The sequence below is a fragment of the Emiliania huxleyi genome (assembly GCF_000372725.1).
Source record: "Emiliania huxleyi CCMP1516 unplaced genomic scaffold EMIHUscaffold_278, whole genome shotgun sequence".
NCBI classification, from domain to species: domain Eukaryota; phylum Haptophyta; order Isochrysidales; family Noelaerhabdaceae; genus Emiliania; species Emiliania huxleyi.
Genome location: NW_005199944.1, coordinates 18,446 through 40,463, shown reverse-complemented (window position 1 = coordinate 40,463; position 22,018 = coordinate 18,446). Strand labels below are relative to the sequence as shown.

General features: G+C 67.6%; 4 protein-coding genes across 4 annotated transcripts; 2 read left to right on the top strand and 2 right to left on the bottom strand.

Annotated features, from left to right (window-relative positions):
* Positions 1 to 2,560: 2,560 nt before the first annotated feature.
* On the bottom strand, positions 2,561 to 3,041 carry EMIHUDRAFT_238890 (hypothetical protein; the record flags this gene model as incomplete). The annotated part of the gene is made up of 2 exons (XM_005776534.1): positions 2,561 to 2,848; positions 3,036 to 3,041. The coding sequence occupies 2 exons, from the start codon at positions 3,039 to 3,041 to the stop codon at positions 2,561 to 2,563; spliced, it is 294 nt and encodes a 97-aa protein (XP_005776591.1).
* Positions 3,042 to 3,778: 737 nt separating this feature from the next.
* On the top strand, positions 3,779 to 6,191 carry EMIHUDRAFT_469381 (hypothetical protein; the record flags this gene model as incomplete). Its single annotated transcript, XM_005776533.1, has 7 exons — positions 3,779 to 4,215; positions 4,369 to 4,447; positions 4,521 to 4,667; positions 4,742 to 4,858; positions 5,237 to 5,367; positions 5,582 to 5,814; positions 5,898 to 6,191. The coding sequence occupies 7 exons, from the start codon at positions 3,779 to 3,781 to the stop codon at positions 6,146 to 6,148; spliced, it is 1,395 nt and encodes a 464-aa protein (XP_005776590.1). The 3' UTR covers positions 6,149 to 6,191.
* Positions 6,188 to 6,808, bottom strand: EMIHUDRAFT_238888 (adenylylsulfate kinase; the record flags this gene model as incomplete). Its single annotated transcript, XM_005776532.1, has 1 exon — positions 6,188 to 6,808. One exon carries the CDS (start codon positions 6,806 to 6,808, stop codon positions 6,188 to 6,190), a length of 621 nt encoding a protein of 206 aa, XP_005776589.1.
* An 8,696-nt stretch (positions 6,809 to 15,504) lies between these two features.
* On the top strand, positions 15,505 to 16,326 carry EMIHUDRAFT_238884 (hypothetical protein; the record flags this gene model as incomplete). The annotated part of the gene is made up of 1 exon (XM_005776531.1): positions 15,505 to 16,326. The coding sequence occupies one exon, from the start codon at positions 15,505 to 15,507 to the stop codon at positions 16,324 to 16,326; it is 822 nt and encodes a 273-aa protein (XP_005776588.1).
* Positions 16,327 to 22,018: the final 5,692 nt, after the last annotated feature.

Genomic DNA, 22,018 nt, shown 5'->3' with positions numbered 1-22,018 from the left:
AGGGGTGTGTGATGTGCGGTGCGGGGTGTGAGGGGGCGTACAGAAAAAAATGATTTTGTTTGCGGCTTCTCCCCTCTACGAGGTTGACATCCGTAGAGGCACGAGTGTTCGAAGAGAGAGTGGACCTGAGCAACAACATGACGTGTAGGCAAATGATCGGAGTGGGAGTCAGAAATGTGGTCCTTGCGCGAGGGGAGCTTGATAGACTCGAGGGGCCAGGATACGCCGCGAGGAGGACGGAGTTGCGCAAGGCGAAAGAAGCCGCGAGAACAAGGGACCGGCAGGCGGCGGCGTCGCAGGACGAGGCAGAAGAGAACGACGCGACAGAGGAGGAAGTGACAAGGGAGAGACCGACGAGAGTGGGACGGCCGCGAGGTGGCATGAAGGTTGCAGCGAGAAGCGGCGAGAGACTGCGAAAAGAGATACGAAGAGGCAGACTCCCCAGGGTGGGCGACGGCTTGCGCACCACACTCCTCTCCTTAAAATCCCTGTGTGGTGGCGGCGTGCCGTTCTCCCCATCCCTCCCTTGGGTTGCGTGTTTTATTTCTTTCTTTTTTTACGAGGTTGAGGCTCAGTCCTCGTTCCTCGTGCGCGCGGGGTGGTACGGCTCCGGCCGTGATGGGGGCGGGGAGGGGGCGGGGGCGACGGCCACACGGAACCGCCGCCGGCGGGGGGCGAGGGCGCGGGCGAAGGAGGAGGAGCCAGAGCCCGGGGAGGATTGGGAGGGGGAGGAGCGGCCGGAGGAGTACGCCGGCCTCTTTGACGACCCGTAAGGGGCCGTCGCCTGCTGTGCCATTTGTAGTGCCAGTCCGAGCCAGTCTGCTGTGAGAGGGGCTTCCTACTAAAATTCTCCCCTCTCTCGCTGCCACGTGTTGGAGAACGTCGAGATTGCCTCACACTCATGAAGTATGCCAAGATATGGCTGGAAGAGGTCGAGGACTCGCCATACCCACGCGATGCGTACATCGACTATCGCGCCCTCAAGAAGGTTGTACGCGAGGCTCGGCTCGCCGCCAACCCCGCCCGGTCGGTCGACGGCTTCTACGAGGCGCTGCGTGCGCAAGTCGAAAAGGCAAACGCTCACATGGAGGCGGTCCGCCTGAGCCTCCGCCATATGACCAGCGAGGAGCAGCAGGCGCTGCTGAGCCTCCGCCAGGTGAACGAGACGAGCCTTCGTAAGATCAAAAAGAAATTTTGGAAGGCGCTGCCGGAGGCTGGGGCGACGCTGGCCGAGCTACCGCTGCTGCAGCCGGCGTTCCCTCTCGCTGAACGAGACGAGGAGGTTACACAGGAGGGCGAGGGCGCGCCCGAGTGCTTCGTGTGCTGCTCGTCGGCCCCGCCCCTCTATCGGCCATGCAAGTGCAGCACCCTCGTCCACCACGCATGCCTGGCCAAGCTATGCAAGACCCTCCCGACGTACAAGTCGCGCTGTGCGGTCTGCCACGAGCCCTTCCCTGTGAGGCACACGACGGCCGGCGTCCGCTTCGTGGAGGAGCGTGCGAACGTCCTGATCATGGCGAGCGCCTATGGCTGCGTCCTCGCCATGCTCACCCTCCTTGGCCTAGCGGTGCTCGTCTGCTTCCTCACGGGCCTCGGTCCCGCCTTCCAGACTCGGCTGAGCCTCGCCACCGCCATCCCCGCCCTACTGTCGCTCGTCATGCTCTGCATCCTCCACCGCAAGCACCACCTACAAACCGGCCGGTGTGGCTCATCCGCCCCTCTCCGCATTGTGTCGCCCATCCCACACTCGCTCCGCGCACATTTACGCGTGACGCACCCCCACCTGGCGGGCCCGGTGCCTCCTCGCACCTCGGCGCAGGTGGTGGCCGTTTGCTCTCCAGAAGGCGACGGTCCCCATTCTGGTGCTCTCCAACCCGACCGTCCCGCTTCCACAAACGAGCCATCGGCAACCAGCGGCGCAGCCGATGGAACTAGCCGTGCTAGCCGTGTGAGCTGTGAGCTATAGTTGCAATCAAATTTAGCATTTCTGCCCAGTCAGAAATGCGTCGACCGCTACCGCGACCTGCCATACTTTGTGCAGAGCGGCGAAGAGCTCGTGCTGATAGTGGGTGAAATGGTCCACTTAAACATTCATTTTCCAAGCCCCAAACGATTAAATGATGGATCTTATTACACAAGACGAAAGTCAAATTTACAGGTACCCAAGTACTCACCACTCAACAGCAGAGCACATGTCCTCGCGTGTTGTCTCGCACGCCTCGTCTCACATCTCATCTCGATCTGGTGCATGAACCAAAGGTGTCTCGCTAGTCTCACACATCTCGTGTGCGTCTCGCGTCTTGTCTTGTGCACCTCGTCTCGTTTTGTGTGTGTGTGGTTGCAGGCCTTCAAGCTCGGCTGTGGGCATTACACCCTACTGCAATCTGGTTCGCTTCAGTTGCTGCACGGCGAACACGTGCACGCTTCAGCTGGTCCTTCAACGTGTCATCACTGCCTCCGACTTCACTCAGGAGCCGCTTGCGTGCGCCGCACACCTGGGAATCCTTCGGGGACGCCGGCGTTTCACCGGACTCGTGCGCACGCTTTGGCATCGCACCTGCTACTCGGTGTAGTGCAGGCACGAGGGCTCGTAGTGGCGCGTCCACTCGCCAAAGAGCTGGCCCTTCTTAAACTTCTCCGCGACGCGAGCGGCGGGGACGGGGCGCTCGTGGACAATGTCGGAGCGCATGATGTACTTGGTGCCCTTCTGCGGTGCCTCACCCTCATGCTGCACCATGTGGTCGTTAACGAGTGCCATGCCAGTCACTGGCTTGATGGCGAGGTCCGCCTCGGCGAAATCGACATCGCGAATGAAGCGGCAGTGGCCCTTGCTGTCGGTGGTCGCATACTGGGAGTTACACGGCTGTGTGTGCCTCTTTTGGTACCTGTGTCGAACCTGTGTGCTGTGCGAGAAAGAAAGACAGTTGTTTTTGGTGAACTCTTTATACGAACAGAGAGAGGAGAGAGAGAGAGAGAGCTCAGCCTCTCACGCCGCGCGGAGGGCCTTTAGGGCATTAGGGGCCTAGGGAACACACGGACATGGATAGCGCGCGTCGTAGCGTCCATGGATACCCATCACTGAGCCGACAATGCTACGGGTAGGCCCCAGGGTGGCGCCCACCCCCATGCCCTCGGGCACTTGCCTGCGCCCTCGCGCACTAGCCCACGCCCTGCCCCGCAAGATCTCACTCCATCCCGGCCTGTGGCATACCTCGGCACCCCCTTGCACGGAATCTGAGCGTGAGGGAATCTGAGTGTGAGGGAATCTGAGCATGAGGGAACCTGGGCAGTGCCGCGTAGTGCGGCGTGCGCGGACGTGCGCGGACGTGCGCGGGCGTGCGCGGGCGTGCGCGGGCGTGCGCGGGCGTGCGCGGGCGTGCGCGCACGTGCGCGGGCGTGCGCGCGCGTGCGCGGCGTGCGCGGGCGTGCGCGCGCGCGCGTGCGCGGCGTGCGCGGGCAGGGCGCAGGCAAGTGCCTGAGGGTATGGGGGTGGGCGCCACCCTGGGGCTACCCATAGCATCGTCGGCTCAGTGATGGGTATCCCATGGGGCAAGAGCCACCGCCGCGCGTTTGCCCGTTTGAAGGCGAAGGCTCCAATCACGAGGAAGGCGAAGGCTCCAATCACGAGGATAAACTCCCACTGTGATTTTGTGTGAGCTCTGTGCCTTGATTGGCCAACAACAACCAAAAAAGAGAAGTCTAGCTCAAAAAAAGAGAAATTGAAGGCTAAGCTCAAAAAAAGAGAAATTCGGGTTGTTTGCGCGCGTCCCCCCCTCACATGCAATCTGTGCTGCCCGCCTCGCTCGCTGCGCCTCCGTGGCACCTCTACCTCGGACGCGCCTACGTGGGCCCTCCTCGTACCGATGCCATCGGTGGCGCCAGCGCCGGTTTCTACACGCGGCAGGCGCTTGACCACTTTGCATTCAACGGGGAGCGGTCGGCGGAGCTCTGGTCTCAGCGGTACTACGAAGACACGACGCTCTGGGGAGGCCCCGGCCATCCCGTCTTCCTCTCGCTCGGAGGCGAAGGCCCCGTGGGCGGCCCTCCCTCGGGCCTGCAGAGGGAGCTGGCGGCGACTCACCGCGCCGCCCTCATCAGCCTGGAGCACCGCTTCTACGGCGAGAGCCGGCCAACCGCGGACATGTCGTCCACTGCGCTAAGGCACCTCTCCGCGGAGCAGGCGCTGGCGGACGCGGCTCAGTTCGTCGAGTGGTGGTCTGCCTCTCACAGCTCTCCCGACTCTGCGTGGGTCGCGTGGGGCGGGAGCTACAGCGGGCAGCTGGCGGCGTGGCTGCGGCTGCGGCACGTTCCTCTTCCCGCGCCGCCGTCGGCGTGAACGGCGCCTGATCGCGCGTGCGGTGAGAACAGGTACCCCGCCTCCGTGCGTGCCGCGGTCGCGTACAGCGGGCCCATCCTCTCACAGCTCGACTTTTACCAGTACAACCAGGTGACAGCTCTCAGTCGACCCCGCCTTGTCTGTGCCTCACACTCTTGGCCTTTCCCACCCGCATGCCCGACAGGTCGTCACCGCCGTGCTCGACAGCTTTGGCGGCGCAAAGTGCGTCCCGTTGCTACGCGCGGCCTTCACCCAGCTGGTCGCAGCACTGGGTCGCAGCGGCAAGTCGCCGGGCCGCGAGGGGGCCGCCCGGCTGCTGCACGCGTGTGACGTGCCGCACCTCGACGAGACGGGACGAGACGATCCGCTCAGCAGCGCCTCCTTCACAGTTCGGGGTGCGAACAGGTGCCAGAGTCGGACGACGACGACGGCGTCCTGATCGGCTCCGTTCAGGCGACGACCCGTTACCCTCGTACGCATATCAACCCGCTCCAGTCGTGCAACAGCTTTGCCCCTGCCTCCGTCCGTGTAGGGCCTCATCCAGTCGCTCGTGCAGTACAATCGGCACGGCGCTCCGAGCCGCACCGTGGCAGGTGGGTTTCGGAGAGAGGTTTCTAGTAGTATACCAACAGCTGGGCTACGCGGCGCCCTCTACGCTGGGGTGCCGGCGCCCTGCTGCCTCCCCCGCCACCCTTCCCCTTTAGAGCCCCCCATCCCACTAGCTTCCTGTCCCTCGCGGCTGCGCGACGCCGCACCATGGCGCGCTGCGCCTCCGGAGAGCCGTGTCTTGGCGCGTGCCAATGCCCTCGTTCGCCTCACCACCTCCTCGCCTCCTCGCCTCCAGCCTTCTGCGCCGCGGGGCTCGACGCGATTGCAAAGCGCGCCGCCTCGCCCCTCGAGGCGCTGGGCGCCGCGCTCGCGCCCCTCGCAGCGACGCTACCGGCCCGCTGCCTCGCCGCACGCTACTCGTCCTACCTCGCGCCGCTCCTCGACTCCAACTTTAGCACCGGCACGCCAACCAATCGGCAGTGGTGAGCACCGCCCGGCGTCACACCGGAGCTGGAGTCGCGCACGCACCCCGGCTGGTGTGGCGTGCGCGCGACACCGCTCACCCACGCGCACTGGGCCTTGCACTTTTGATGCCGTGGGGCTCCTGTCGTCTAGACGTGGAGACGCGCGGGCCGCCCCCTTGCCTCACCACCTCGTGTGTGTGGAGAAGTTTACCTTGCCTTACCTTACCTGCAGGTTCTACCAGCTGTGCAACGAGTTTGGACAGCAGACGTGCGAACCGTACGCCACGGACTGCGCCACCGGCGAGGCGGGGCTGCCGCCGTCGGTGTTTGCGCCCTTCTCCCACGACGACGACCTACAGAGGGGCCTCAGACTGTGCGAGCAGCTGTTTGGCATCCGCGCGACGCCGCCTGCACTCTGGACGGGCAAGCAGCGCGGCTGGACGAACGTCGCTCACGGCGGCCGCGGTGCCCAAGCAGCCCACGCCCACGCCGGTCACACAGATTGGTGATTGCGCATCTTATTCACCGCGCCACATCCTGAAATGCAGGCATTCGCGCGAGCAACGTGGTGTTCATCAACGGACGGCGCGACCCGTACTCGTCAGTCTCGCTGCTGCCAGAGCAGCTGTCGGCGGCACAGACCAGGCTTGGCGTCCGCTCTGTCGCAATCGCCAACGGATCGCACTGCGTGGGCATGGAAGCCACCTCGGCGCGTGACGATCCCGATGTCACGGCTGCAAAGCGAGCTGTGCGAGAGGCGTTGGCGGAATGGCTAGGCCGCCCATCACTAGTGTCCTGACGGGTGTGGATGAGAGATAAAACGAATGTGACATGCACATCAACTGGGGATGGCGGAAATCACGCCACGCTCCTCCAACATTCGGAGCACTGTCTCGACCGACTCGGCCAACGCCTGTCCGCCGGTCTCCACTCGCAGCTCCGGGATGAGTGGCTCCTCATAAGGGCTCGAGATGCCCGTGAAGTGCGGGATGGCACCGGCGCGGGCCTTGGCGTAGAGGCCCTTGGGGTCTCGCGCCTCGCAAGCGGCGAGTGTTGCTGCACAGTGCACCTCATAAAAGTCACCCTCCGTCACGAGAGCGCGGGCCCGTTCTCGGTCGGCTCGGAATGGGGAGACAAAAGCGGTGATGACGATGGTCCCAGCATCGAGGAAGAGCTTGGCGACCTCCCCAATGCGCCGGATGTTTTCCTCGCGGGCGGCATCCGAAAAGCCCAGGTCCCTGCACAGCCCGTGGCGGATATTGTCGCCGTCTAGTACATAGGAGACCAGCCCTCTTTCAAACAGGGCGGCGTTGACGGCGTTTGCGAGGGTGCTCTTGCCTGAGCCTGAGAGCCCAGTGAACCAGACGATCGCGCTGCGATGGCCTCGCCTCTTTTCGCGGGCGGCGCGGTCAACTGAGGCTTCGTGCCAGACGAGGTTGCTGGCCGTGGGCGTCGTCATCTTGGCGCGTCAGCTTGGGCGTCAGCTTGGGCGCGTCAGCTTGGGCGTCAGCTTGGGCGCGTCAGCTTGGGCGTCAGCTTGGGCGCGTCAGCCTGGGCGTCAGCTAGGGCTTCGGGGCCGTCCTACCAGGGTAGGGCTTGGGGCCGCAAGTTTTTGCCGCCACGTGTGCGGCCTGTGCCAGACCGGCAGTGGCCGCGGTGGCGGTGGCGGTGACCTGACGGCGCATTCATGAAGATGTCTGTGCTCCTGATCGTCGCCGCCTACCTTACACCGCGGGTTCTCGCTGGCCCAACTCGCTGTCCTGCCTGGTCAGTTGCCTCCGCTTGCTCCGGAAAGATGCTGGTAGCCAGCCAATAGCTTGCGACGGCACTCCCCGATCTCCTCTACGTTATCCTCTTCGCACAGTCGGCGCGTCGCCCCCTTTCCTTTTGAGCAATCGCGGTTTCGTCCCTCCAGGCGTCCTCAGCTCCGCTCGGCGTTGATCACTGGCGCTTCCCGGTCATATTCGGTGTCTATGGCGGCTGCACGAGCTTTTGCGACGCGCTGAGGCGGCTGGATACGGACCACGGAGCTCTCTGCTGCCAAGAGGCAGGTGGCGTGTGCTCGCTACATTCTAGTGACTTGGTTAGCGAAGACACAAAGGGCGGCGGCGCGTCAGCGTGCGCCTTCCGTGCCGACAAGATGCCTACCGCGATGGATCTGTACGGCTCTGCATTCGCGGTGGCGGTTGCCCTCGTGTCCGCCGCGGGCCTCTCCGCCCTGGCTCTCTGTGGCGGCATCTGGTTCTGCTGTTCCTTTGAGCGCCGCCGCCCGCGGGAGGGCCTAACCCAGCCTCTTGTGCCCCGGCCGCGAGAGCGGGCGGTGATGGACGACCCGTAACGGAACCTGGTTTGTGGAGCTCCCGCAGATTACCTAGAGAGCACGGCATTCGGGGCCATGATGTCGGTTCCCCACCGGATTTTTTTTGTAGTGGAGAGAATTAAGGAATCTTTCTGCTCTGGCAGGCAGCTGCATCATTCCCCTTTACTTCAATCAGCTGTGTACATTCAAGTGCTATTACTGTCTGTATAGCTGTCTAGACGCTCCGATTTTGCTGTCTGGACGCTGTCTGGACACTGTCTGGACGCTGTCTGGACGTTGTCTGGACGCTGTCTGGACGCTGTCTGGACGTGGAAGATCGTCTGAGGTGTGAATAGAGAAACCTGCTGCGCACAGGCCGCCGGAAGGCACAGGCGGCTGGCGCGTCAGCTGCACAGGTGCGAGCGCCGCCGCCTCGCCGATCGCCCCGCCTTGCAGGCTGCTTTGCCGGCGCGCCTCCAGGCGGCACCCGCCCGAGCCAATCCGCCTCGGCCGCGATCACAGCCTGCTCGGCCGCCTGGTCCGCGAGGCAAGCGCCCGCCAGACTGCGACGAGGCCGCCGCGCGCACCAGCGACGCGAAGATTCGCTGCCACAGCTGCTGTTGCTTGGGCGGCGAGAAGCGCCGTCTTTGCGGCGTCTGTCACGGCGGAGGGAGGGCGGTTCGGCGGCGATGGGAAAGGACGGCGTGGCAGCGCCGCAAGCGCGTTCGGTCACGCGCGCCCCGAGGCCGCCGTCTTCGGTGCAGCGTTCGTGTCGGACTGAACTGCTGGGCTCGCGCTTTGCCCATTGCGCAGCGGTGGGTCGACGTGGCTACTGCCGGCCCGCGGCTTCTTCATCGGCTGCGGCGCGGGGCTCATGGCTGCAGTATGGCACCTGAGCAATGCGTGCCCACGCTTGCTCTGCCTTATCCGCAGCATCGTTGCGACGTTGGCGTTGCCCAATTGCCGCCACAGTTGCAGTCGACCTTCGCGGGCACTTTGCGATGTCTTCTGTGAAGAGCGCCTGTCTAGACAGCTGTCTAGACAAAGCTCCAAGTTCAAAACTTCAAGTTCTCAAGTTCTGTAAAGTTCTGCTGTCTAGACGCACCCCCCCACACCAAACGGCAAGTCGGGCGGCAAGCTGTCGCGGGGCGGGTTACCGGAATGGTGGCACTGAGGCCCGAGGGGTGCGGGAGGCGCACGGCGGGGGCCGGCCTCGGGGTGAGGGTGAGGTCGGCCGCCGCCACCGGGGGTCGCCGCGCCGTAGAGCGGCCCGCCGGTCTCCCTGCTGGCGGTGCGCGCGGCCGCGCTCAAAGGCGCTGATTGCTCGGCCGCGCGGGGCCAGGTGACTCGCCCGCTGGAAGGGTGGTGCACGGGGTTTGCGGCGGGGTCCCCAACGTCCCCGGCGGCGGCCCGCTGGCGGGCCGCCGCCGCCGCCAGGGCGGCGGCGATGACGGAGAGCTCGTGGTGCTCGGTGTCGCTCTCCCCCTCGTCGAAGAGGTCGCTTGCCCTCTGCTCGAGGGCTCAGGACGTCGCAGATGCTGGCGCGGTGGGAGGGCACCCAACGCGCAGCCTGGGGCGTGGCCTCCGTTTGGAGGTTGAGCGCGTTGACGATCTCGTAGCCCACGATGCGCCTCTCCACCGTTGTGATTGTTCGGCGTCTCCGGAAGGCCTCGTCGAACGCGGGTACCAATTCGTCGAGGTCGGGCAGCTTGAGCACGGCGATGGCGACCCGAAGCACGTGCTTGCCTGTGCCTCCCGGCGCCTCTTTGCGGATCCCCGCCAGCTCCCATTTCCCGGGATCGAACATGCTGCGGAGCGGGAGGCGCGCCTCGGGCGGGAGGTAAAGCGCCATGTCCTGGATCGGCCCGATCTGCTGGGCTAGGAAGCCCCGCGCCTCGTGGCGAAGGTTGGTCCTGTTCTTGGGGAGAATGGAGTGCGGGAGGGCCAGGTCGTTGGCGTCGGTGCCCCCCCATGTGGGGGGCAAGTGCGCCCGGTCGACCTTGAGGGCGAGCACCTTGCGCCCGTCGTGGACCACGATGCGTATGTGCGTGGCCATGCTCTCGCACACGCCTGGGGGGCCGCCCGCGTCGCCGCCTGCGTGCGCGCCTTCGGTGCCCCGCTCGGCGCTCCCCGCTCCGCCCTTCTCGCTGGCCGCGAAGGCGTCGGCGCTCGTCCGGGGGTCGTGCGCTTCGCTGCTCGCCTCGTCGGGGAGCCGCGTGTGCGCGACGCTCCCTCCTTCCACCGGCAATGGAGCCGCGCCGTGTCTAACGGCCCCACGGCTAGGGGATGGGCTGCGGTCGGCGATCGGCGCGCGCCCACGGTCCGAGCGCCGCTTCTCGGCGCACGCGGCGCGCGCGGCCTCCCTCGAGCGTCGGGACACGGCGCGCGCGGTTTCCAATGCGAGCGCCGCCTCGGGGTGCAGGGTCGCCGCGACGATGGTCAGCGAGGGCGGCGGTGGCGCCCCCAGCCGCACTGCTTCCTCGCGCCGTGTGTGCACGGCCTGCAGTGCGCTGCGGAGGCGATCGAGCACGCGCAAGTCGCGCATGAAGATGCTCGCGTAGGCTACAGGTGGGATCATGCCACCAAGGGCTAGCATGATTTGGCGGCCCGAGGCGTCGCCGAACTTGTAGATGGTCGTGCAGCCCTGCCGCGGCCGCGCCGCGAGCTCGCGTCTGTTTTGGCGCCGACGACGCGACGCGCCCCGCTGCGTGAGATGGCGCCGCCGCGGAGTCGGCGCCGCGATCAACCGCGCGCCAGCGGCGAGCGGCGCAGCGCGGCCACCATGCGGCGCGACGTGCGCGCCGTTTTTTCTTTTTTTGCCGAGATGGACTCCCTTTTGCGCCCGCTTCTGAAGCGCACGCCCCGCCGCCTTTCCCATCCCTGAGGATCCGTGCCGATGACGGTCTCGCGCGGCATGCCGACGCGGCTGCTGGTGCTCCTTTCCTCCGCCGCGGTCTCCTGGGCCCAGCAGGAGTTCCCAAACTGCACGCTGCCGGGCGCCGGCGCGAGCAACAAAACAAACGCTTCCGAAGTGAATGTGCTCTTCCTCTCCGCGCAGTCCACCCTCGAGTTTGAAAAATCCGCTGCATGCACCGCCTCAGGCCGCGTCTGGGACGACAGCAAATGCTGGCAAACGCACGATAGGAAGATCGTGCCAGTGTTCGCCTACCTCGCCGCTCGCGACTTCAACGCACGGGACGGCTCATACGTGCCCGCGTTTGCAACGCTCGGCGAATGCGACAAGCGGATCAACATCACGCTGGCCGACTCGAGGGAGGTGGGCTCGAGCGTGGTTGACACCGTCCTCGACTCGCTGGCGTGGCAGCAGCTGGCGGTGCGATACGGCGGCGACCAGCCCTCTCCTCTGGGACCGTCTTGGGAGGATCTGGCATCGCTGCTGGCCGGCGGTACGAGTACGTCACTCCACGGCGTGGTCGGTCCCGGTCGCTCGAGCCAGTCGACGGAGATCGCGCCGCTGACGGGTGCCCTCGACATCCTGCAGCTGTCCTACTGGTCGACCTCGCCCGCGCTAGACAATAAACGCGACTACCCTCGCTTTGGCCGAACCATCACGTCGGACACGGCGATCGGGTCGGCGGTGGTAGAGCTGTGGGTGGAGCTCAACCTGACGTACGGGGCGGTGCTGTACATGAATGACGCGTACGGGCTTGGTTACCTTGAAGCTGTCCTCGACGCCGCGCGCACGCACAACCTGAACAACTTCACTGAAGCCCAGCTGGTCGTTAAGGGCTTCCCCTTTGACGCCGAGACGGAGGAACAGGCGAGGGCCCACTACACATTTAGTGCCGCCCTCGCTGCTGCCATCGTAAGAGCCTCCATTCCCCCCCTCCCCCGTCTCAGATTTCGCGCGCGGTGAGTAGCCTCAAGCAGTGGGAGCCGACCAACAACACGGGCTGCGCAAAGGGGGAGGGCCGCTACCCGGACAGGAAGGACTACGGCTGCTCCGTCAACAACATTCTGTTCATCGGCTTCGGCCGGCAGGTGGAAGCCTTCTACAAGGAGGCTGTTAAGCAAGGTGCGCTCGCCAGCCCTGGAGCCCGCGGTGCTTTGTATGATCGCATCATCGCGCATCATCGCTTGGCCTCGCCTAGGCGTACTTGTGGACAACGTGCCGGCGCTCGTGCTTCTCGGCGACGCGGTCCTGACCAGCGACCTCGAGAAGTTGACGGGCGTAGCCCGTAACGCCGCCGACGGCGCCGCCCGCATCCTCGCCGTCGGCGGCCAGAACAGCAACCCTCTCTGGCGAAACTTCACGAGCGATTGGACGAGCACGCCGGCAAGTGACCGCGACGCCATCAACGAGCTGCTGCCGCTGGAGTGGCAGCTGCCCGTCGACTTTTTCGAGGACGCCGAACCGGTGAATTCGGACCGCGCCCGCGACATCGCAGCCTACGCCTACGACGCGATCGCTGCATTGGGCTTGCTAGCGTGCGAGGTGGCGCCCTCAGGGCCCCTGCCGACCGACTTCGGAACCTTGGGGTGGCAGAACATGACGAACGTGACGGACGGCCTGAGGTTCCACGGCACCACGGGCACTATCGAGTTCAACCGGGTCGGTAGCCGCGACAAGAGTACCGCCAACTTTGAGGTGCAGAACGAGCTGCTGGTCGGCGGCAAGTTCGAGCGGGAGCCGCTGGCGCGATACAACTTCGCCACTGACCACTTTGACTGGTACGACGGGAGTGAGTGGTACGATGTCAACGGCCACAGCCTAGTCTACTCCTTCGGCCAGCCCGGCCCCGTGCAGAACCCGCAGCCGCTGCCGACGCCGGATGACAAGACACCGGCTTGGATCTGGGCGGCCGCCGGCGCCGCCGGCGCCGGCATACTCGTCATTTTCGTCGGCGTGTACTTTCTGCGGCGGCAGCTTCTCCGCGCCGAGAGAAGGTGCGGGATCTCATGAGGCACCATCGCCAAGCAAAAACCGACTCATGATGAATCAATCGATTGCTTCATAGGTTCGGCGTCTCGAAGACCATACTCTTCAGGCTGATCGGGTGGCGCTACCTACTCCCGCCCGTCTTCAAGCGCTGGTGGCTGCGGTCGCACAACCTGGACGCACGCGAGCGGCTCGGAAGGCCGACCGGCAGCGGACGGGGTCTCTTCACGGCTCGCGCTGTGAACAGGCGCACGAGCAGCTGCGCAAGGCCGTCCGCGAGGCGAGGAGGCCGGACGAGCAGTTCGAGGCCGAGCTCCGGAGCGACCGCGAGCTGCGAGCCATCTACAACCGCATCGCCTCGCCCGAGACGGGCAAGGTTGGCGCACGTAGTATGGGGCTACAGAGAGCGTGCTGGCGGCTGGAGCTCAGCCCTCTGTTCTCCTGCGGGTCCTTAGGTTGGCGTGGACGAGTGGCTCAAGTTTTGCGCGAGCGAGCAGGGCGAGACGGACGTGGACGGCGCGAAGGACGCGTTTCTGCTCATGGTCGCGCCGTTGGGAGTGCCGGTAGTCGAGGCGGAGGGCTCCCGCTGCAGGGAGTCGCGCAGCGGTGGCGTCGACTCTTCGTCGCTGACGCCCTCAAACTCCTTCTCCCGCGCGCGCGCCATGCTCGCCGCCACGCCGCCCGCCGCCCGCCGCATGATCGACGCGGCGAGAGGGGGCGCGAGGATAGTCGGGATCGGCTCTGGCGTGGCAAGGCGGCGCAATCTCGGGGAGGCGTCGAGTGGCTGCGCCGCCGCCCCGCCTCCGGGGGGTCTCGCCGAGGCGGCGGAGGAGGCGAGCTCACTCGACTTTGAGCAGTTCGCCGCTCTTCTGGTGCGGGGCGAGAACCGCGCCGCCTGCCCGCGCTTGATCGGCGATTAGCACGGCTTGCGCCGGGCCATTCGCTTGTGTGATGCGTCACTCTTTAGTCTGGATCGATAGGCGAAGAGCACGACCCGCACCGCCCGCTCTCGCACTACTGGATCGCGGCGCCGCACAACTCTTGCAGTAGTAGTAGTAGCAGCAGTAGTAGTAGCAGCAGCAGTAGTAGCAGCAGCAGTAGCAGTAGTAGCGGTAGTTGCATCGCCGGCCACACTCTTGCTTGGTGGTGAGCTCTCTGGTTGCGAATGAGCAGGCGTCGCACAACTCCTACATCACCGGCCACCAACTCACGTCCGTGGCGGACGCGGGTATGTACAGCCGGCTGCTGCTCTGCGGCTGCCGCAGCCTCGAGGTGGACATCGTCGACGGGATGGACGGACCCGTGGTGACGCACCACTACACGCTGGTCACCACGGTCCCGCTGCAGAAGGTGCGGCCGAAGGCCGCCGAAGCAGTCGTATTCACAGTGTCAGCTCGCTGTGAACAGGTCCCGCTCAAGAAGGTGCTGCAGAGGATCGCCGAAGCAGCCTTCGCGACGTCGGACTTGCCCGTCCACCTCTCGCTCGACGTTCGCGCGTCGCCAAAGCAGCAGGCCAAGGCGGCGGCGCTGATGGCGGAGGTGCTCGGCGCCGCCCTGGTTCTACCCGAGGAGCGGCTGGGGAACGGCGCGCCGCTCTCGCCGCTCTCGGCCGCCACGACGCACCCCTTTTGAGGTCTGGATCACCACTGCCGTCAGCTCGCCATCAGGTGCGCCGCTGTCGGCGGCCTCGCCGCACTTGCTGCGCGGCCGCATCCTCTGCAAGGGCAAGACGGCGGCGGGCAGACGCCTGGCCGAGCGCATCATCGGAGCTCGGCGCAGCAGTGAGCGCGCCCGCCTCTCGCGCGGAGGAGCGGCGGGCAGCGCAGCGGGGAGCCAAGACGCTTTGGCCGAGGCGTCGTCGGAGCGGGGCGGCGAGGGCGGCTGGTCCCCCGCGCGCAAGGGGGCGGGGGTCCTGCTGCCCGACGGCAGCCTGATGCTGCCTCCTCCCGACGGCGGACTGAGGCCGGTGAGCGAGGATGTGGCCGACCTGCCCCCGCTCGCCTCCTCCGCCCGGTCTGGCCGCCCGGGGTCGCCGCCGAGGCCGCGCCACTCGTGTGTGTCTTCTGGACGATCCGGAGACCTCTCCGAGACTCAAGTGGCGCTGGGCATGCTGCCGACAAAGACGCACGCGGCGGCGCTGCAGCGGGTGGAGGCGGTGCACGCGCTGGCGCGGGAGGCCCTCTTCGACCACGCTGCACCCGAGATGACCCGAGATCACACGAGGTTGCCCGAGTCTTAGGCGCGCGAGGCGTTCTTTGTCGAGCCTCTGGGCGAGGAGCGCACCAGCGGCGGCGGCGAGCTGCGCGCCGCGGCCTCCGCCTCCGGGCTGCGCCGCGAGAGACAGCCGAGGTGCACCCGAGAGTAGGCGAGCTGCTCACCGTGACCTCCGCCTCCGAGCTGCGCTTCTCGCACGCTGCCGAGGCCAAGGAGACCGCAGCGGTGCTCGGCGCTCTCTTCCGCCCCTCGGTCGCCGGCCGCTCGCCCGCTCGCAGCTCCGTCTCGCCGGGCCGCGCTAGAGCGTTTTCCCTCCTCGGCCGAAAGTCGAGTGCGCCGCAGAAAGGCGCGGCGCGCGGCCGTTCGAGCCGCAGCGGGGGTGTGCGCCCTCTCATCCCGCCACTGGCAATGAACAGGCGGGAGCGGCCCGCTCGAGCCGACCCGAGCCCCGTCTGACGGCGCCAAGGCGAGGCGCGTGAGCGAGGAGGACTGGACGGCCGGGATGCAGGAGCGCACCTGCTTCAGGACCGGCTCATGCGTAGATCCATTGTGAGATGTGGGCCGTTGGAATGCAGGAGCGCACCGCGCGCAGAATCGTGCGCGTCTACCCCAAGGGCACGCGCACAAAGAGCGACAACTTCGACCCGCTGCCGTGCTGGGCCGCGGGCGCCCCGACGGCAGCCCTCAGCCTGCGGCTGTGCACGGCGTCTCTTCACGCCGCTGGCCGTGAACAGGCGCCCAGATGGCGGCGCTCAACCTGCAGACCAACGACCTGCCGACGCAGCTGCACCACGCGCTCTTCGAGCTCAACGGCGGGCGCGGCTACGTGCTCAAGCCGCCCGGCATGCTCGGCGCGGCTGGCGGCGGAGCGACGGCCGCGAGCTGGCCTCCCCCGCGGGTGCTGCTCCATGCCGCCACTCTCCGCCCGCTCTGCCTCTTCGGCCTCCCGCCGCGCGGCACCGACCGGCCACACCTGGCCGGCGCTGGCGGCAGCCTGCACGGCCACGTCCCCTCCCTGTCGGTGGCGCTCGGCAGGAGGCGCATGACGTCGCCGCGAGGCGAGGACGAGCTGCCCTCGCTCTCCGTCGAGCTGCACGCCATCGGCGGCTTCTCTTGCGTAAGCCTCAAGCTGCCGCCCGCCACGGCGCGCTCGCGCCAGCTGGTGGGCGCCAAGGGCGGCGGCGGAGGCGAGGCGGTGCGCTACGGCGGCGCAGTCCACTGCATCGCTGCGGAGAAGCAGCAGACCGTGCTTCGGGTGGCGGTGGTGGACGACGACGAGGAGGACGTGGCGTACGAGACGTGCGTGCTCGGGGTGCTGCGGCAAGGGTACCGCGTGCTGCACATGCGCTCGGCGCAGGGCACGCGCATCCGGAACTGCTACCTGCTGTGCCACGTCTCCTTCACGACGCAGGTCAACGCGTGGGTGGGCGAGGGCGAGATGATGGAGTACGTGCGCTCCAAGGAGAAGGAGATGGAGGAGCGGGTGGACGAGGCCGAGGCGGAGGTGGCCAAGCTCAAGGGGCTGACGCCGTGCTCGTCGTCGTCGTACAGCGGCGCGGGGTGAGGGCCGCGAAGGATGGTGCATGAGTCGCGGGCATGGAGCGTCGGGCTAACGGAGCAGTACGTCCGAGAGCCTTTCCGGGGGACGTTGCATAGCATGTGTACGGTTGAAGCGGTGTCTACGAGTCTCGAGTGTCGCGCACTCGTGTGGCGCGGGTCGTGAGGGGTCTAGCCTGCGATTGGGTCCTGGCGTTTCGCGGCCCGCCGGTTCGTGATCGTGATTCGTGTGCCCCGCCTGCGCGTCCTGTGGCTGTGCCCGCGAGTTCATTTTAAGTATATCGTGTCGGCTTATGAGAGCCGTATCTCGACGTGATTTCAGTCTTCGCCGAACTTCGCGTCTCCCAGAGAGCGCTCCCACCACCACTCAAGGATGGGCGTCACCCATCCCGATCCTCCGACACCCTCCCCCCCCCCCTTGCACGCCCTCCTTCCCCTCGTCCTCCCCTCCTCCCTCGGGCGCCTCGCCGCCGACCGCGCCCCTTGCCGAGCACCCCACAGGCCAAGTCCCACGCCAGTGCCACGCTGGCGGCGGCGAGGAGGGTGCGAATCAGGCCTGACGCAAGATGATTGAGCAAAGGTCAACTCTTTCACGATGAATGTTAACTGGTTAGCGATTCGCGGGTCACAGACCGAAGCGCAGCGCGCAGAGGCAGCCGGCGAGGGCGGCGACCTAGACAGACGGACGATGCTCAGAAAAAGGAAAGTGCATGCCGTGCGTGGCGGCGGGGGCGGGGGCGGCCTTTGCCGCCGGCGTGGAGCGAGGCAGCCGCATGCCGAGCCGGCGCAGCCTAGAGTGTGAGCACCGGGGGCTGGGTGCGTTCGGGTACCGTGGGGTGGGGGAGGGTCCTGTGCCGAGGGGGGGGGGGGGCTGGGGGGGCGGTAAGCCGTCATCGCCCGGCGCTGCTCGCGGCGCTCTTTGGGTGGTGGCGGCGGGGCTCCAAGAGTGGCGCTCTTGGGAAGAGGTCACCCCCCCCCCCCCCCCCCTATCCCCCCTCCCCCCTTCTTCCCCCGCAAGGCGCGAGACACACCCGGGGGTTTGGGGCCGGGGTTTGGGATGAGATTCCGGCTGCCCTTTGGTCGCGGGGCAGGGCACTGTCGTAGGATGGGGCTTAGGCACGGGAGGTCGGGAGCGGAGTCCATGCGTGCGCGTCGTTGGCCACGCACCTGCGAGCGACGCCCCCCGCGATCCTACGGGCCCAGAGGCGGGGCGATGTCAACGGGGGAGATCCGGGGAGAGTCTCATCTCCTAGCGAGATCTCGGGAGATCGCGAACCCTGCCACCCGCTGCCGGGCTGTGGCGCTTGCGTTGCCACCGAAGCCGCCGGCGACCGCCGCCGCAGCAGCTTCGCCCAGAGGGCTGCTGGCGGCGGCAGAGCTGACGGCACCGGCGGCCGAGGCGGCGGCCGAGGCGGCGGCCGAAGCGGTGGGAGCAGCAACGTTGAGGGCGTCTGCGGCGGCGCCTGAAAGCGACACGAGCCAGCGCAATGAGGCGAGCGCTGGGTGCAAGGGCCGCCCCGGGGGCGTGTGCGGCGCGGCCTGGAGGAGAGAGGTGTCCGCGCACTCACAACACGCGCTGCGGGTGTGGCGTTTGGGGCGGCGGCGGCGGCGCGTGTTAGCAGCTCGATGCCTTCGGCGAACCCAACCTCATCCTCGTCGCTCGCTGCCGCCCCCTTCCCCTCCGCCCCCTTCCCCTCCGCCGGTGCTGGCGGCGACGGCGGCGACGATACCGCAGCCGGCGGTGTGAGCAGGGGAGGCGGCGGCGAGGGCGGACGCAGAGGCGGCGGCGGAGGCGGTGGCGGCAGAGGAGGCGGTGGCGGCAGAGGCGGCGGCGCACGGCTCCGAACTGGCGCCGGCCCCGCCGCCGCTGCAGCCTTTCCCGCAGCGGCGCTCCTCCCCGCAGCGCCACTCGCTGCCGCAGCGGCACTACGCGCGGCAGCATCGCTCTGCGCTGCTGCAGCAGCGCTCTTTCCCGCCGCGGCGCTCGTGGCGGCGGCGGCGGCGGTCTGCGCCCTCACGCCGGAGGCGCGGGCGGCCTCGAGGCGGCGGGCAAGGGAGCGGTGCGGTTCGAGGACGTTGAAGGCGACGCCGCGCTCCTCCAGCTCGCTAATCACGTCCTGGACGTGCATGCTCATCGGAGGCGCGAGGCGGCCGGAAGAAGCCTGCGACGGAGGCGGCGGCTGCCACTGCGAAGAGGAGGCTGCTGACGGGGCCGCCGCGTCGCGCAGCTCGAGCTGCTCGTCGATCAGCCGCTCCAGCTCGGCCCGCTCGAACACGCCAGTGCTGTCCACGCCGAGCCGCGCCAGGCGAGAGCGCAGCTCTCGGATGGAGAGACGGTCGCCGTCGCCGACAGAGAGCGGGCCGGAGCAGCGCCGGGCGAAGGTGGAAGGCGGGCGCATCGGCGATAACCGGAGAGCCGGGCGAGGCGCGAGCGCGGCGAGCGCGATGATGGCCTCCGCTGGAACAAGTGACATGACGGCCGGGGCCGGCGATGGCGCGACGCCAGCTGGCGCGACGCGGATTTTTTTTTTGAGCTAGACTTCGTTGTTAATAGGAACAAGCGAAGGCACACACGACACGACGCCAAACACACGATTGCACGCACCGCACCGCACCTCGCACCCGCGCCCGCCGCCCCCCCGACCCCCGCCCCGCTTAGGTGGGAAAAAAATGAGGAGATGGGCCACCGAAGGAGGAGTTCTAGCCCGTTTGGGGGGGTTTAATGATGGGCCCCGCTGCCCGGGGTTTTTTATTTTTCGGGAAAGCCCCGCCCTTTTGAGGCAGGAGAGTGAGGGTTTCCCCGTAGGCCCCTGTTGTTTTTCCCGGAGGCGGGCCGCCCATCCCCCCTCCCTTTTCCCGACCCCGAGGAGCCGTTGACCGAGCTTTTTCCCCGGGGGCCCTGGAGCCCCCCCCCCCCCCCCCCCACCACCACCACCACCACACACACACACACGCCGCCGCCGCGCGAGCTCCGCGCGGCGGCACACCCAGCTCAAAAGAAAAAGAAAAAAGGGAATGAGGAGACCAGCGGGGGAGACCCCCCGCCTATGCAAGCCCCAGAGAGGGGCCGCCATCGCCGAAGCTGTGCCAAAGCATAACTCCAAAACCCGCAGCGGCCCAGGGGGCCTTGGGGGCAGCCTGCCGGACCGCCGCTGCACGGGGCTAGGACTCCATCCGGCACGCGTCGCTGGGCGCTCAGAGCCGCGTCCCCTGCTCGCCACCCCGACGCCCAAGGCGCCCGAATCGAACGACAGGCGGCACGCGAAGACTGGTTGCAATCCCGCCGACCGCCAGGCCGCGGGATGATGAGTGCGTGGTCTTGTAGTGGGTCTCGGAAGCTCTCCTCTAGGGCTAGGGGCCAGCCCCTCTCCCTTGCCCTCGGAACACTGTGTCCGAGTCGAGGCGTGTGCTTGCCGGTCGACGGCCGCGCGCGGTTGGCATTGTGACGAAGGTTGCGCGCGGCCGCGGCGCGCCCGCCATGGTTCGGCGCGGCGCGCCTACCAGCGGCAATTGTCGAGGCACGTGGGCGCTAGGTTTCCTAGAGGCGTGCTGTGAATAAACAGCGAGGAAGTCCCTGCTTTGAACGTGTCCATGATGGAGTCGTCACTCGCTGACCCCTGGGCCTCCACCTGGCTCGACGCGACCCGGTCGTGCCTCCCTCAGCGCGCTTGGTTCTCTCCCGCTCCAAAGTCCCGCCGCGCCGGCCCTCGGTCGCCTCTAGCACCGCTCACAAACGGAGGCGATGCGACAGAGGCCAAGCTGGCGGCCGTGCGGGGCCTGCCGTGCTTCGCGCGGCGCGACGACTGCACCGTGCGCTACGAGCCTTCGCGCGGAGTCTTCTACGTCCGCGTCCCGTCGCTCTTCGGAAGCGTGATGAGCGCGCACGCGGCGGCAGCAGCATGGGCACACGGCGCTGGCGGCGTGGCCGACAAGGCGGACGTCTTCTTCTCGGTCCGCGAGAGCGGCGTCTACCAGCACGTCTTTACGCGGCAGTGCGAGACCTTCACGACGCACATCTCTCACCTCCCGGCCGTGACCCGCCGCTTCCTCTTCCCTCTCGCGCCGGCGCTTCCGCCGACGCCGACGCCGCCAGCCTCGCCACCGCCAGCCTCGCCGCCGCCAGCCTCGCCGCCGCCACCACCGCCAGCCTCGGGCGGGGCCGGCGATCATCCTCCGTCGCCTCCGTGGTCGTACGACTCGACCTGGTCGCGCGAGGGGCCTGACCCAGACATCGACGACGAGGCGAGATTCGCCGAGATTCGCCGAGATAGCCCGCGACGACGAGGCGAGATTCGGCGAGATTCGGCGAGATTCGCCGAGATAGCCCCCAAGCCGGTCCCCGAGGGGCGAGGTCACAGCGTGGCACACGGCGCGCTCCCACGCCCCTTTCCGTGTCCAGGTGGTCCGCGCCCAGCTCGCCGAACTGCGGCGCGAGGCGCTGCGTGCGCTCTCTCTGCCGCCGCCGCTGCTCGAGCCCCGCTCGTGCGTCGGCACGCCCGCCGGCGACGCAGCGAGGGCGGAGGCGGTTGCGGTCGACACACCGATCGCCGACGCCGCGGCCGCCCTCCTCTCCATCGGCCAAGAGAGCGAGCCCTACTCCGCTGCTGGCGAGGGGCAGGCCGCCCTGGGCGCCCTCCCTCGCCGCAAGCTGCGCACGCCTCCCCAGATCTCCCCCGATCTCGGCACGTCTCGCCGCAAGCTGCGCACGCCGCCCCTTCTCTCCTCGCTGTGGCGGCCGGCGGCGCCGCGCCACTCCGCGGTGGAGGAGGAGTGGAGGCAGGGGCAGGGCGGCGAGTGGCGGCGGCGCGGGCTCCTTCTGCGCCAACCGCCTTCCTCCTCCTCCTCCTCCTCCTCCTCCCGCTTCCTACCGACCCTCGCCGTCCTCCTCGCCCTCCTCGCCGCCGTCCTCGCCGCCGTCCTCGCCGCCGCCTCTTCCGCCTCTTTTGCCTCGCTCGGGGTGCCCCCCCACCCGCCCACGTCGGCCGAGACCTTCGCTCGCTCGTGGAGCTCCGAGGCACTTCCGAGACGCTTCCGAGACACTTCCGAGACCTTCGCTCGCTCGTGGAGCTCCGAGGCGGGAGTCTCCGCCGGCTTCCGAAGCGCCGACACCCATCTCCGCCGCGCGCTCCCGCCGCCGGCCGCCGCTGCGGACGGGGAGCGCAAGGAGAGGCTGCCAGAGGGCAGGCACTCGCTGCGCCGCGCCTTTCGCCGCCTCTCACAGCTGGCGCGCTCCGTCGCGCGCCGTCTGCGCCGTCTCTTCGCCGCCGCGGCGTCCGCTCGCTGAGGGATCGGTCGCCTTCCGAGCGCGGGCGGGCGGGGGGGAGGGGGGGGAGGGGGGGGGGGGGCTCCGAGACGTCCCACGCGCTGATATTCTGGTTGAAACCCGTCTCGGCGGGCTTCGGGGGGGGGGGGGGGGGGGCCATGTTTTTTTCCCCTTCCCCCCGCCCTTAAAAGGCCCCTCCCATTGGGGGTCCCAAAAATCCCCCACGGCCGGGGATTTCAAACACGGCCCGGGGGTAAAACCCTACTTTCGGGGGGGGGGGGGCTTGGCCAACATGGGGGCGGCCAATTCTGGGGCAAAGGGTCGGGCCCGGGTGGGTCCGGAACCCCTACCCAGGACTTGTTAAACCCCCGGGGTTAAAGGGGGCCCAGGGGTTCAATTTGTGGCTTGGGGGGGCCTTAAACCCCCCCCCCCCCCC